This window comes from Lissotriton vulgaris, chromosome 2_1 (assembly GCF_964263255.1).
Source record: "Lissotriton vulgaris chromosome 2_1, aLisVul1.2, whole genome shotgun sequence".
Lineage (NCBI taxonomy): Eukaryota > Metazoa > Chordata > Amphibia > Caudata > Salamandridae > Lissotriton > Lissotriton vulgaris.
In genome coordinates, this window is record NC_141687.1 from 1,948,293,430 (window position 1) to 1,948,307,816 (window position 14,387).

The 14,387-nt window shown below is 48.1% G+C and overlaps 1 protein-coding gene across 1 annotated transcript in view; it reads right to left on the reverse strand.

The window, feature by feature from the left end:
• Positions 1–14,387, reverse strand: part of LOC147733535 (treslin-like) — a 542,019-nt gene that overhangs the window by 403,902 nt on the left and 123,730 nt on the right. The window contains exon 9 of the mRNA XM_086956935.1: positions 10,435–10,528. Coding sequence (XP_086813061.1) covers positions 10,435–10,528 — 94 coding nt within the window. The remainder of the gene's footprint in view (positions 1–10,434; positions 10,529–14,387) is intronic.

Below are 14,387 nucleotides of genomic sequence, written 5' to 3' on the forward strand. Positions count from 1 at the left end.
CTCGCCTCCCGGATGATGTCCAGACAGTCAGGAGGTAAGTTGAGGTAGCCAAACTCTAAGACCTCAGGAGCCAGATCGCCAGGTTGAGCTGTTGCGGATCTGGATGCTGAATGTCGCCATGGTTCTGCGTCAGAAGGCTGGGTGTGAGGCGTAGCCTCTGATGCGGTACCACGGACAGTTCTAGAAACGTGGTGTACCAGGGTTGGCGAGCCCACGTTGGAGCAACCAGGATGAGTGTCATCGAGTGCTGCCTGAGTTTGCGTGCCACCAGCGGTATCAGAGGTGCTGGGGGAAAGCGTACTCAAATCTGCCTGACCAGTTCATCCATATCGCATTGCCCTGCGACTGTGGGTGTGGAAACCTGGCGGCGAAGCTTTGGCATTTTGCGTTCTCCCTTGTGGCGAACAGGTCTATCTCTGGATGACCCCACTTTTGGAAGTACGGGTGGAGTACTGATGGATGCAACTCCCACTCGTGCATTTGGTGGCTGTACCTGCTTAGCAGGTACAGCCGCCAAATGCCACAAGTAGTATCTGATTGTCCCTGCCCGGGAGGTGTTCTGCCATGAGGAAGATGTTCCTCTGAATGGCCCACTTCCAAATGCTCTGAGCCAGATGAGACAGCTGCGGAGAGTGGGTACCTCCCTGTTTCTGAATGTAGTACATGGCTGTCATGTTGTCCGTCCGGATCAACACGACCTTGTTGCACAGATGTACTTTGAAAGCCTTTAGTGCCATGAAGATTGCCATCAGTTACAGAACATTGATGTGCATCTTCCGTTACTGTTGCGTCCATAGTCCCTGCACAGTGTAATGGAGTACATGAGCTCCCCAACCATGGAGAGAAGCGTCCGTTGTCAGGATGATCTGTGGCACAGGCTCTTGGAACGGTCGTCCCTTGCAAAGGTTTTGTGGATTCCACCAATGCAGAGAATTGTATGCCCGACCTCTCACCAACACTAGGTCTTTCAACTGCCCGTGAGCCTGAGTCCACTGACGTGCTAAGCACTCCTGAAGCAGACGCATATGTAGTCTCACGTGCGGGACTATGGAGATGCAAGAGGCCATCATGCCTATCAACTGCATGAACACTCTCGCTGGAAGCGAGTGTTGAGGTCTGAACTTCTGTATCAGCGATTGAATGCTGCTGACCCTCACTGAATTCGGCTGTGCTGTGGCTGCCAGAGTGTTTATCTTCGCACCCAGATACTGCCGTATGTGAGCGGGCTGGAGGTGGGATTTTGGGTAATTCAGTGAGAATCCCAGATCGTGAAGGAGGTGAATGGTGTGGGACATGTGGGCTGCACACTGCTGGGCTGACTTCGCCTGGATGAGCCAGTCGTCCAGATAAGGGTAGACATGGATGTTCTGTCTCCTTAGGTGCGCCGCCACTGTCGCTAGGCACTTTGTAAACACCATGGGTGCCGTGGCGACTCCGAAAGGCAAAACCTTGAACTGGTAGTGTTGGTTTTGGATGGTGAACCGGAGGTACTTTCTGTGTGATGGGTGCAGTGGAATGTGAAAATACGCATCCTTTAGGTCTAAAGTAGAGAGAAAATCCCCCTGGTTGAACAACGGGAGCCCTTGCTGCAGGGTCAGCGTATGAAAGTGCTCCGACAAGATGTACTGGTTGAGGGGCCTGAGGTTCAGGATGGGCCTGAGGGACCCGTCCTTCTTTGGTATTAAGAAGTACAGGGAGTAGACCCCTGTGCCTCTTTCCTGCACAGGCACGAGCTCTATTGCTCCTTTTTGCAGCATGACGATGACCTCCTGCTGCAATAAGTGCAAATGCTCCGCAGACATAGGACGGTGTCTTGGGGGTATGTTGGGTGGAGTGGACATTAACTCCAGACAATAACCGTATTGTATAAGTTTTCTGACGCACCTGTCTGTGGTGATGGTTTTCCAGACTAGCAGGAACTGCTGGAGTCTCCCCCCGACCGGTGTTGCGTGGTCGGGGGGCAGTGACAAGGCGTCACTGTTTGTTGGTGGCAGAGGATCTGGAGTTGTTGTTTCCACGACCTCTTCCCTTGGCGCCGTTACCACGATATCCACCTCGACTCTTGTTGGTGTATGTGGACTGAGTGTTGCCTTTGTAGTACTGCGTGGTTTGGGAGAGCTGGCCTCTGGAAACGCCTCTAGTGCTTGAGCACCCACCCCGAAACTGCTGGGACTGTAAAGCGCCCATGGATTTAGCAGTTTGTGTCCTTCTTAATCTTTTCTAAGGTGGTGTCAACTTCTGGGCCAAACAGGTGATCTGGATTCACTGTTTGATTAAGGATGGTGGTTTGTATCTCTGGCTTAAATCCAGAGATTCTCAGCCAGGCATGTCGTCGTAGCATAACACTAGTGTTGACAGCCCTGGCTGCGGTGTCAGCCGCGTCCAGAGCGCACTTAATTGACGCATTAGAGATCAGCTTCCCTTCCTGAATAAGCATCTCAGCTGCCTCCTTGTATTCATCAGGCAGGTGTTGCAACAGGGTCTCCAGCGTGTCATAGTGTGCCCTGTCATACCTCGCCAGAAGCGCTTGTGTATTTGAAATGCGCCAGATGTTGGCCGCTTGTGCTGCTACCCTCTTCCCTGATGCCTCAAAGACCTTAGATTCTTTGTCTGGGGGAGGAGCATCACCCGTAGTCTGAGAATTAGCCCTCTTCCGGGCATTCGAGACGACAAGAGAGTCCAGAGGAAACTGTCCTTTGATGTAGGTAGGCGTAGGCGCCGACTTATACTTTTTTTCGATCCTAGGGTTTATCACCCTCGCCCTGGTAGGCTCTTTAAAGATCTCTCCAGCATGTTTTAAGACACCTTTCAACATAGGCAGAGTCTTGACAGTTCTCTCAGAGACTGAGTAGGTATGAAAAAGGAAATCGACGTCAACAGGGTCAGCATGGAGCTGGACGTTGTGATTGTTAGCTGCCCGTTCAATGAGGGCATTGAAAGCTGCAGAGTCTTCTGTAGGAGGATCACCCGGGTCAGCAACAGCGGCCCAGGGTTCATTGGTATCCTCAGGGTCTGTATAGACGGGATAGCTGTACTCATCCTCATCATCGCCCTCCCCAGCGTCCACATCAGAGTAAGTGGGTGATACATTATGAGTCTGAGGAGAAAGTGGTTCCACCAAGACAGGAGTGGAAGCAGAGTCCTTCTTTTTCTTCAGAGGAATCTTGTAGGACTCCATTGGACATTCTGGGGCAATTTTCCACTTGTGGAGGGAAAGCCTGCCCGTTTTGGCATCAATGAAGTGTTCTTGTTGCTCGTCCACTGAAGGTCGTCGAGGCTGTGGGCTGGGGACCACTGTCGACGACTTCGGCGCCGAGGAAACCTTCTCGGAGACGCTGGCGACCGCCTTAGGAGTGAAAGCCTTCGGCACCGTCTTGGGCGGTAACGTAAAGTGAATGGGCGTCGACGCCCTGTGCGGTTTCTCGACTGGCTTCGGAGGTGGAGGATCTTTTGGTCCGACCGTCGAGGCCTTCTCCCTGATGCGCTGTAAGGAGTCCGTCACCTTCTTGGTGAAAGCGGGGGACGGGCGCGCTGGTTTGACGGAATCCTTAGAGGCCTCACCGGGAGTAGACTCTCGGGGTGCGCCGATCTTGGCCCTGTCCTGTTGACGCGGAGTCTCGAGAACCTTCGGGTCACTTAGTCCTTTCTTCGGGTCACCGAGAGCTTTCTTCGGGTCGCCGAGTCGTTTGCTGGAGTCGACCGTCTTCGGCGCCGACGCACTCGGCTCGACCACCTTGACTTTAGTCTTCAGCGCGGCAGACTTCGTCTCGACGCCCTTGACATGAGCCTTCGGCTCGACAACACCCTTCTGCTTCTTCGGCGCCGAGGGCTCCGAGGCCTTGGATCCGACCAAAGTGATGCGCACTTTCGGTTTTGAGGACAGCACCTGCGCAGTTCCTTGTGTCGAGACCATAGGTTTCACTTTCGGTTTCGATTTGCCAGGGTGCGGCTCAGCAGCAATGTCCGTGGCCGAGCCAGAAGGCGGGGCCGTAGAACCCATGGTAAGGTCTTGGGTAAGGCCTAATGGCGATCCCTCAACCTGAGCCTTATGAATTGGCACAGCCCCAGTGTCAGTTTGAGGAAGCTCTTCGTCCGAGCTATCCTCCATGGCCCCGAGATCTCCGTCGTCGTCTCCTACCTCGTCGACGGCTTCTTCAGCTTCGAACATTTCAGCGTCCGCGTCGTAGTCGACGTCCGACGCGGGATTCGACTCACTGATGTCCCTGGTAGATTCTTCCTCGACATCCCCTGCATCGAATATGTCCACAGGCGCCGGTGCAGCTTGCTGGGCCTCCTGGGGCGCAGCTCGTCGAAGCTTAAGCGTCTTCTTGGACCTGAAGCGGGAACAAGCCATACACTTGGCTTCATCATGGTCCGGCGACAGACACTTGTTGCACACCGGGTGGACGTCGATGTGGGGATACTTCGAATTGCAGACGGGACATCTCTTAAATGGACTACGGTCCATGATGAACGGTCGATAGGGTCTGAAGCGTCGACTGGGCCTTCCGTGCCGGGAGCAAGCGGGTGTAGGGAATCCGGCCCGCTACCGAGCTGGTATAACTAAGACCTAACGCAAGACTATACCGACGAAGAAACTAAAGACCTTTTGGTCTTAAGAAAGTTTTTTATCGATTCCGACTAGAGGGAACCCAAAGACATCCGAACCCAATGGCGGAAAAAAACAATCTGAGGATGGAGTCGATGCCCATGCGCACTGTAGTCCAGGGGAGGAGCCACCTATCTCGTGATGCTTCGAAGACTCTTCCAGGACAACAATGTGCAATCATCCGGACCCAACACTAGGCGGCGATCTATGCACAGATATGAATTCAGCAGCCCACATGCCTCGAACCATTTGATTTGTTACGCATTCCGGCCATAATTTGAGTGTCTTTTGCTTCCCCACAGGAAGCGGTCAAATACAGGGATGTAGTGACCCAAAAGGTCATTGGATTCTACCCTGCATTCCCCTGAACACCCCGAAATTCAGTTTAAGTGGTTCTCTGACACCAGGAACTAAGATATGCCAGACTAAAGGATGAGGACAAAAGTGCCTACAAACGCAATAACTATGAACTTGGCCAAACCCTGCCTGCCTGCTCCTGCCCAGACAATTGCAAACACCCAACTATTCCTGCAGCTGCGCATCCTCCAAAAGCCTCAGAGGGCTGCCAGCACTTTGCCAACTAGCCAACTAAATCCCTTTGAGTGGAGGAGCCACTTCCCTGCAGCCACCGACCCCACAGTCCGGTTTACTAATCTGCTGTCCACCGGGTCCACCCATGCAGCAGCCTAGGAGGAGGTACCGGATCCTGTTGAAAGCACCAAGGTTTGTTTGTGTTCAGTCTAACACCACCATCGATCTGCACAATGAAGGACTCCAACAGAGGCTTGCTCCAAGCCAGAAGTCGTCTTGCTGTGTTTCTTCTCCCGCTTCTGCAGGTGCACGAGGGACTGGGAGAGCCTCAAACTCACTAACCTGCCAGACAAAACACCTATGCACCCTAGCCTGAGTCCATTGAAACTGATGGTGTCTCTGTCAGACCCTTAAGAGCTGAGCCCACCTTTGGTTTCTGCCGGACTAGTCCTCCATGTGATAAAGTTGCTCTATATATACTGGACCAAAGAAAGGTACAGTGTGTATAGAGGCCACCAACCCCAGAGGTATAACAGAGGTTAAAGTCAGGGCTGACCTTATTCTCAAAAGTGGTAGCTTGGTCGAGCAGTAAGGCAGTACCAGAGGACAGTGCAAAGCATTTGTTGTACACAGGCCGAAATATTGTATCATTCACTCACGACACAGGAGGACGTATGGTAGTTCCATTACTATCAGGCCTTGATGCGGGACAGCCATTGTGGACAAACAAAACAAGAACCAAATTAGCGACTAGAAGAAACCGCACAATTGGAATGCATCCATAAAATGCTTGCATATAACTAATGAATAAACAATGGAACAACATCAAGCACATTCTGAAATATATAAACAAATCTAGACCCAATCACAAAGGTGTGCCACTCCAGTGGTGGTATAAGCATTGAAAATGCAATGCATTAGTTCACCCAAATGCTGTGTGTGAGAAAGTGGCTCTATATAAACTGGACTAGAATGAAGTACAGTGTGTGTATAGAGTCCACCATCCCCAGAGGTATAACAGAGGTTAAAGTCAGATCTGACCTTACTCTCTATAGTGGTAGCTTGGTCGAGCAGTAAGGCAGTATCAGAGGACAGTGCAAAGCATTTGTTGTACACACTCAGTCAGCAAAGGTTTCACACACTCAAGGAGTGAACACCAGGCCAATTGTTTTTATATCAAAATATATAGTTGTTTTATTTTTAGAACCAACAGGTATAAAAATATACTTTCCTCAATTACGAGTGATCTCGGGTAATTGCTTTGCAGAAAGGAAATAACTTTGTAAACACAACAGGTACAGGGGTTGCAGTAGGCAACACAATTCTAAACACAAACATTGAGCTCAATGGGTTTTTCTACAAAAAAATATGCAGTTGATTACTTTGTAAATTACTTTTGTAATCCCAGGACTGGATCCTAGATTCAGTCCTTGGGTCTAAGCTGAAAACAGTTTAGTAAAAGCTTTTTGGTTATTGCTATGATATTTAAGGAATATAAATGTATTTTAAAAGTTTACACTTAGAAACTTTTCAGTGAGAATCTAGCAATGTTATCCCATGGGAGAAAATTCAGGTTGCAGGTAAATTACGTTCTCGGTACTTTTGCAATCCAGTACTGGGCTCCTAGGTCCAGCACTGGGATCTCTACTTAAGACAGGTAAGTAATTACGTTTCAGTAGTATGTACGATTTTTAAAGAATATTTCAAGTTTTCAAAAGTAGACAGAAGAAATGTCATTGAAAAGCAGACAATGGATTCCTATGGAGAAAATACAGGTTACTAGTAAACCCGGTTCGGATTACTTTTGCGGTTCAGTACTGGGCTACAAGGTACAGTACTGGCTTCTCTCCTGATCACGAGTGAGTACTTCGGAATTCGGTATTTGGCTGATTTTATAGGAATATTTTAGAGTTTCAAAACTTCACACTTAGAAGATTCTTCTAGTCAAACCAGTCAATGTTATCTATCCTATGGCAGGAAAGTGAGTTATCTGTTTCCAGGCGAGGACTCGACTAGTGAAGTTAAGGTCCTGGGCATAGACTCGGGGGTCCCCCAGGGTCAGGTAGGTGCAGTTGGTACACCCTCAGCGTCACAGGGTCAGCCGGGTGCAGAGGTAGTTAGGCCCAATGTTATCCAATGAGAGGCAGGGGGCCTTCGGTTGCTGGCTGCTGGCTAGGAGGCCACGCGGCTGTGGGAGCTGGGCTCCTGGTCACTTGCTCAGGGCAAAGGGGGAAGTAGGATAGGACACAGGGTGCACGGCCAGAGGCACTCGGGCGGCTGGGTGCAGGGTGCTTTTGAGCCGTCTGGCGCTCAACGTTATTCAATGGGAAAGGTAAAAGGGGAACAAAGGCTGCATACTCTGGGACGGTGATTCTTCAGGTGCGACCACCACTTCGAGAGGTAAGTTGGTATCCAGAAGAAGAGGTAGGTACCCCAAAGGAAGGCACATGGGGCGGCAGGGCGCTGGGTGCAGGGGTGTCTTTGGGAGTCGGGAAATCTTACCCCCAGCTAGTCGCGGTTGGAGGGGTCCCTGGTTCTGAGGCTGCAGGCGTCGTCTGGTTCGTCGAGGAAGGTCTTTGGGGACTGGACTTCGGGTCCCAGTCGCCGGGGGACGTCCTCTTGGTCTTGGATCACTCGGGCCGGGCTCGGCTGGTGCAGAGTGGGTTGGTCTTGTGATTCCTGGCTTGCACCAGGGGTATGGTTGTTGAAGCACAGCCTCTGCTTATGGGAGTCCCAGTCTTTGAGCGGGTCAAGACAGGCAGGTCCTCCAGGGGGTCCCAAGGTCGCTGTCCGCAGGAGTCGCCGGGATTAATCAGGAGCCGGTTTCTGGATCGACAGGCCGGTAGGGCTGGGGCCAAGTCAGTTGGTGTTGTCTTGTTTTTGCAGCTGCATGGCAGGTCTTCTTCTTGTTCTTCTTTCATCTTTTCTTATTGGGATCTGAGGAAGGAAGGTTCAGGGAGCCCCAAAATACCGAATTTACGGGCATTACAGGTAGGGCAGGGACCAATACGTCCCTGTCCTGGGGTGGGTACACCCCCTAGTCTGCTCCTCTCCGGTGGGAGGGGGGCAGGAGCCTAGCTGTGATTGGGCAGGGCTCCCCATCCTCAAGATGGCCAGAGCCCGGGGTTGTGCTTCACCTCGCCTCTTCTACCTGAGGGGTGGGGTTGGCACATGCTGGCACACCCCCCTTTCTGACGTAGGGTTTCCCATCAGTCTTCCTGCCAGAGTGGGGGTCAGAACCGGTGGGGGCTAGTTTCTGTACAGCAAATGGTCTGGAGAAGCTCACAGAGGCGGCAGGCTTTTGAAGCTTCCCCCTGCCCATCCTGGGGGAGGAGACCTAGCACCTCGCCCAGGATGTGCATTGTTGGAGGCCCAGGAGAGTGAGGGGCTCTCTACCCAGGGGTCCAGCAACATGTCTGCTGTGTGGCAGCCTAGGCAGCCTCTCAGGGGGCATCTCGAAGATGGCCTCTGGTGCATTTTACATTAAATCTCACACTGGCATCAGTGCGGGTCTAATGTGCTGAGAAGTTTCATACCAAACTTCTCAGTCTTCAGTGAGGCGATCATGGTGCTGTGGAGTTCGTAATGTCGACCTCCCAGCACCATATCTCTTAATGGCAGCACTGCACTTACAGTGCCCAGGAATGCCCCTGGGTACTGTAGGGACACAGGGCTCATGCACCTGTGCCCACACCACTGGCATAGGGCACCCAGCTAGAGGGGTGACTGAGGTATGCCAGGGCAGTGGGTCTTGTGGGCATGGCACACAGCGATGTGTGCCACGACGACTCTTGGTTTAGTTCTGTATTTAGACACTCAGCCTGCAAAGGCAGTGTGTGGGTGTCAGTGTACAGGGCCCCTAAGGGTGGCACAATAAGTGCTGCAGCCCTTAGGGGTCTTCCCTGGTCACCATGCCCTGGGTACCTAGGAAACCATTTACTAGGGGCTGATAGGTGGCCAGAGATGCCAAATTGGGTTTTAGTTTCAACACAGTTTTAGGGAAGGAACACAGGCCCTGGGTACCTGGTTGGCAGGAACCCAGGGCACACTCAGTCAAGCACATCAGCAGTTCAGCAAAAAGTGGGGCATACCAATGCAAGAAAGATGTCACTTTCTCACACCCCAGTCCTCCCTTGCAGTCTTTCTTTGCAGTTAGTGTTTCTAATGGACTTCCATGTGTAGCATTCAAGTCTACCACAGATGAAAGCACCTCTGCACTCTGACACCCCTGGATAGATAAACCTGAATTCTTGGTGCTTTCTTGGACTGTGGCCCCTACTTAGCTTAAATCGAGAATGAACAGTACTGTAAGTTGTTTGCAAGTGACTTTGCATCTTTCACTCATAGGCTAACATTACCGCGTTCACGGCTCATGCCTCAAATCCGACAGCAATTTTCTTAAACCTAGAAAATACAGCTAACTCGAAAAGTACCTACCTGAGATAGAAGATCTTGATGTATAAATTAATATAAAAATCTGTCTTATTTTCATAAAGTGGTGTCAGATTTCCTTATTGTGTGTGTCTCGTTTATGGACTGTGTCTGCAACAAATGCCTAACACTCGTTTGTGATAGGCCTAAGCAGCTCGACCACACTGCTACAAATAGAGCACCTTGGGATTCCAAAAGCAAGCCCCTATACACTAGTACGGGATACCTGGACTCTATACACAGAACACCTCATTTTGGTACACTATATAAAGAGCCAGCTTCCTACGTATCAGCAAACTACAAAAAGCAAAGAATAAATTAAAAATCTTTAGCAGTAAGTTACGATTTGTTCTACTTATAAGAATTAAACATATGTTTAAAAAAACCTAGAAAATGTATAGTTACCATTCAAAAACTGGAGAAGAATAAAAAAGTATTACGTCGACCCATTATGTTTAAAATTACAAAAATATAACTTGCACACATGCTACACAAACTATAAATCACATGACTAATGAGATTAATGTTTATTTGGCCGAAATCAACCTACAAAAATTATTAAAAGCAGTAGCACTAAGGGGAGCAAAGTAAGCTTTGCTCCTGCGGTTTAAGGATATTGCATAGGCAGCTAGAGTAGTTATCTTTGTCAAAGGAATGCCACTCCTGCCCCCCAAATTGAACATTTTACATAAAAGGTTTAAAAGCCTCTCACTATAAAAACATTCCTGTAGCACTGCACACATTTTAAAAAGATTGTACCATAAAAGGATGCCTTCAGCATGCTTTATGACAGGCTAAGCAAAACATAACGCTTTGTGAGAAAACAAGACAATATTTTACTCACATTTAAAACAACAACTTACCCTTTTCAGTTGCCCCTTTGGTAGTTTAGGTAACTCAATTTGCCGCAAATTCTGCACAGTTTCATTTATGCTTCTGTGTCTAGCCAAAGAGCTTCTGTAAACAAACATTTAAACAAAAGTTATGTGAGCAAAAGATGCTTTGTCAAACAAGGTATAATTCCTCAGGAATCCTAGGCATTCTCCTCAGAGTATATGATTTGAGCAAATTGCCTACTTCAGAGAAAATAATATTAAGTGATTTGTGAGCCGCAAAATCAAGAAAGTCAAGAAACCAAATTGGAACATTTTAAAATCAATTTAGTAAAATAGAAACTGTAATCATTAAAATGACATAAAAATGTCTAATACAGGCAGAGAGGATAAGAATTTATGAACTTTTGATGAACCGTAAAAAATTACTTTTTTAAAGGATACACACAACTCAAAGTTGCTCCATAAGCAGGGCAAACGCGGCTAAAGGAGGCCACTTTTACACCAATATACCAGTAAACTGCTGTGTCTCATGCAACTTTGGAAAGCAATGGTAAGGTCAGTTATCTTGCAGACAGGCACACTTGACTTCTTCACCGCTGTGCTTCAGGACCATTCTCAAATGTTCAGTCTCAAATTTCTCAAAAGTTACACAAATTCTGCCTGGAAGCCGCAAAGCTTCGAGAGCTATACTAGGGTTCAAAGCCAGAGATCTTTGTGGGAGACCGACTTCTCAATACAGTTTCTATAGGGCAAGAACAAAAAGTCCAGTCCCGCTGGTCTTACTCTTTCTTTTAATGAGCCCAGGTTGTTCTAGATTCCCTGTGGATTGAGGGCAGCCAGCTGGTTTGGCCGTTGAAACTCATTTCAATATTGGATTAAGGAACTAAACCTTGTTACTCTACCACGCAGGCATTGTCTATTTTAGCCTCATGTCTTTTAGAAGCCCAAAAACTAATCATCATAACCTACTTTTGGAGTTCATTACACTAGGAAGGCCTCTACCAAATGATGGTAAAAATAATCACGGAATGCCCATTCCAGTGGTTTCTAAGGTGTCTGAAGGTTTCTTGAACTTCCGTAGCAGTCAGCCCACCAACGGGCTTGTCTATTATAATTGAGGTGCCTCTCACTATGTACGAATAGATATAAGCGAGCCACTGAAAGCTTGGGCCTGAAGCTTGGCTCTGGTTGAGCTCGAGGTCCTGTGGAACGTCGTACCAATAAAGAGCCGAGCTTTCAAGTGGCTTCCTCTATACAGGATGTGGCATTAGGGCCGGTGATGTTTGAACACATTCTGCTAAGTATACTTGTTACTGTAAGGAGGAGTTTTACTGGGGATGGTTTTTATCAGACTCGAACTATTTGTGCTCATTGGCTTGAGAAGATGTGTGAGTACAGATGAGGCTCATCCAAACACCCTACTTCGCACACCCATCATCTGAGATAAAGGAGAGCCCAGTTCCTCCTCTCACCCTACTACATGTGCCTATCATTACAGAGAGAGGTCTCAGCAGAGAGACCAGTCCGTCTCAACACCCTACCATGCAATCCATCATTACAGAGAGAGGTCTCAACAGAGGCCAGTCTCTCAACACACCCTACTACACACACCAGTCATTGCGAGAGTAATAACACATCAAAAAAGATTGCTGGTGACGCCTTGATATTAGAGTTACAATAACTAAACAAATAATTTCTACTAAATATTTATCGATTTAATACTCAAAATTTACAAAGATTTTGCAGACTTTAAACCATATCCTGTTTTGTTCCAATAAAAAAACATTCATAACACGTTATAAATAATGTCAGAGCATGTTGAGAGTGATGCAATATGTGAGGTCTTTGCGGAGTGGTGCAATATGTGAGGTCATAAGCAGTGCAGGTGGAGGCACAATTTATAGTTAGCTCTGCTAATTATAACTGGTAAATTTCTGGGGGAGGTTTTTGTTAGTTCAAAACGATAATGTAGCCACTGACAAATTTACTTACCTATAGCTTAGTATAACCATTATTTTTTCAGTTCATTTCTAAAGTTTTTTGTTAATTAAAAACAAATCTTTCCATCACACCTACATGCAAAGCTTTGGTTTTTCAGTGAATGTTTTTTTTTTTCCTATTACCATACATAAGGCCAACTGGCTCTTTATGCGACTTATCAAGAATATGATATACTGTGTAAAGATTCCAGGGGTTAAACTTATGGGTGGACAGGGGCTTGCTGTGCAATTCCAAAGTGCTCTATAAGGGGCTACTGTGGTTCAACCGCCTTTATCTTAACAGAGGAGTGCAAGACATTCACAAATACTTACAATAATATAATAAATGACACACAACTCAAGATCAATTTATAAAAATAGCAAGTATCTTTATATATGTTTAGGCATCAGAGAAAAATCGTCCAGGTATGCACATTTTTTAATATGTGGATAGTGTAATTTTATTAGTTCTGCAACGCTATCCTATCAAATAATCATGTGAGAGAATGGACACTTGTAACTATATGACCATAGATTAGATTGAATCACCCTCATAAACACTATGTTAATTGTGAGGTTTATATATTTTTTCCGCCCCACATACGCGTTAAGGCTTTATCATTGTGTGTCCAAATTTGTGCTGTATGCCTGCCTCAACCCGAGGCAACCTCTGGTTTAGATAGTAGTGCCCAGAGACAGAGGGGCACCCCCCCAAAAAAAATAAAAAGGAGGTAAAGGGTGTTGTGCCTAAAAACAAAACTCCACCACAAATACATTTTAATGCAAAAAGGTGAGGTTTTGTGATTAAAAGATGGTGGGTATAACTAAGGATCGGGTTAATGGATCTCTTTATACCGCATGGTTGATAAGGTCGACATGTTTCTGCTCCGTTCCGACCAGCCGGGTCTACGGAGCATTCGTCAGGACAGACAAGACAAACAACAAGTTAATTACTTACACAACTTGTCCCTACCTGTTAATTACAATGCTATCCTATGGCAGGAAGAACAAGTTCTGCAAACAGGTATAGTACAGCAACTTACAAGACCAGTCCCCAGGAGTTCAAGCGAGTGCTGGACAAGATCCAAAGCAGCACCAGCAGTGGCACAGGGGCTGCTGGGTGAAAAACGGTATTAGGAGCTCATTGATCAGTCAGTCACTGCGGAAAGAGGTTGCAGGCTCTGGCTAGGGAGCCAGTTGGGCTTAACCAGCAAGAGGGTTCAATACATGTGATGTTGAGGGACGGGGAACAACTTAGGTCCTCTTCTCCAAGGCCCAGGAGCGATAGGTGCAGGGGTGTCCTTCGGCATAGGGTTTTTCCTTTCTAGAGCAGTCACAGTTGAGGGGGCCTGTGTGCAGAGGTTGCAGGAGACGTCTGGGAGTCCATGAGGTGGTAAAACCAAGTTGGACTCGAGGTCTACAAGGCTGGGGGACCTTGTTGACATGGTAGGTCAACTTCAACTCAGGCTGTAGACTATGGGTGCAGTGGGTTTCGGTGGTTCCCCAAGCCTCTTTTGGAGTTTCTTTAGAACAGGTCTTGAGTCTTTTTCGAAGACAGGCAGTCCTCCTATGGTTCTGGAGTCAACAGTTGCAGGGCAAGCCGACTTTGGTGCAGTTTGAGATGAAGGATGTAGACAGGCTGGCAGGGATGGTACCAGGTCAGCTGTTTCTACCCTCTTCTCTGCTTTTGCGGCTCTTCTGTGCCCTCGTCATGATCTCCTTCTCTGGTGCCAGGGGCTCCCCTAAATACATCATTTAGTTGAGTGTATGGTAGTAGCTAATGGGCTACTGACCCTAGGGGTCACTAACCCCCATATGACCACTTCTTTTGGGAAGTGGGTAGAACCCTGTGCCAGAATACCCAAGTATGGCTCCTTCTGAAAAATTGTCTCCACCTCACAGTAGCCCCCCCTTAGGGGTGGTTCTAGCCTGGAGGTGGCACGCCTACCTGACTAGCTAATTATACTGCCTGTCCAGGTGCCAAAGGGGTCCTGGACAGGA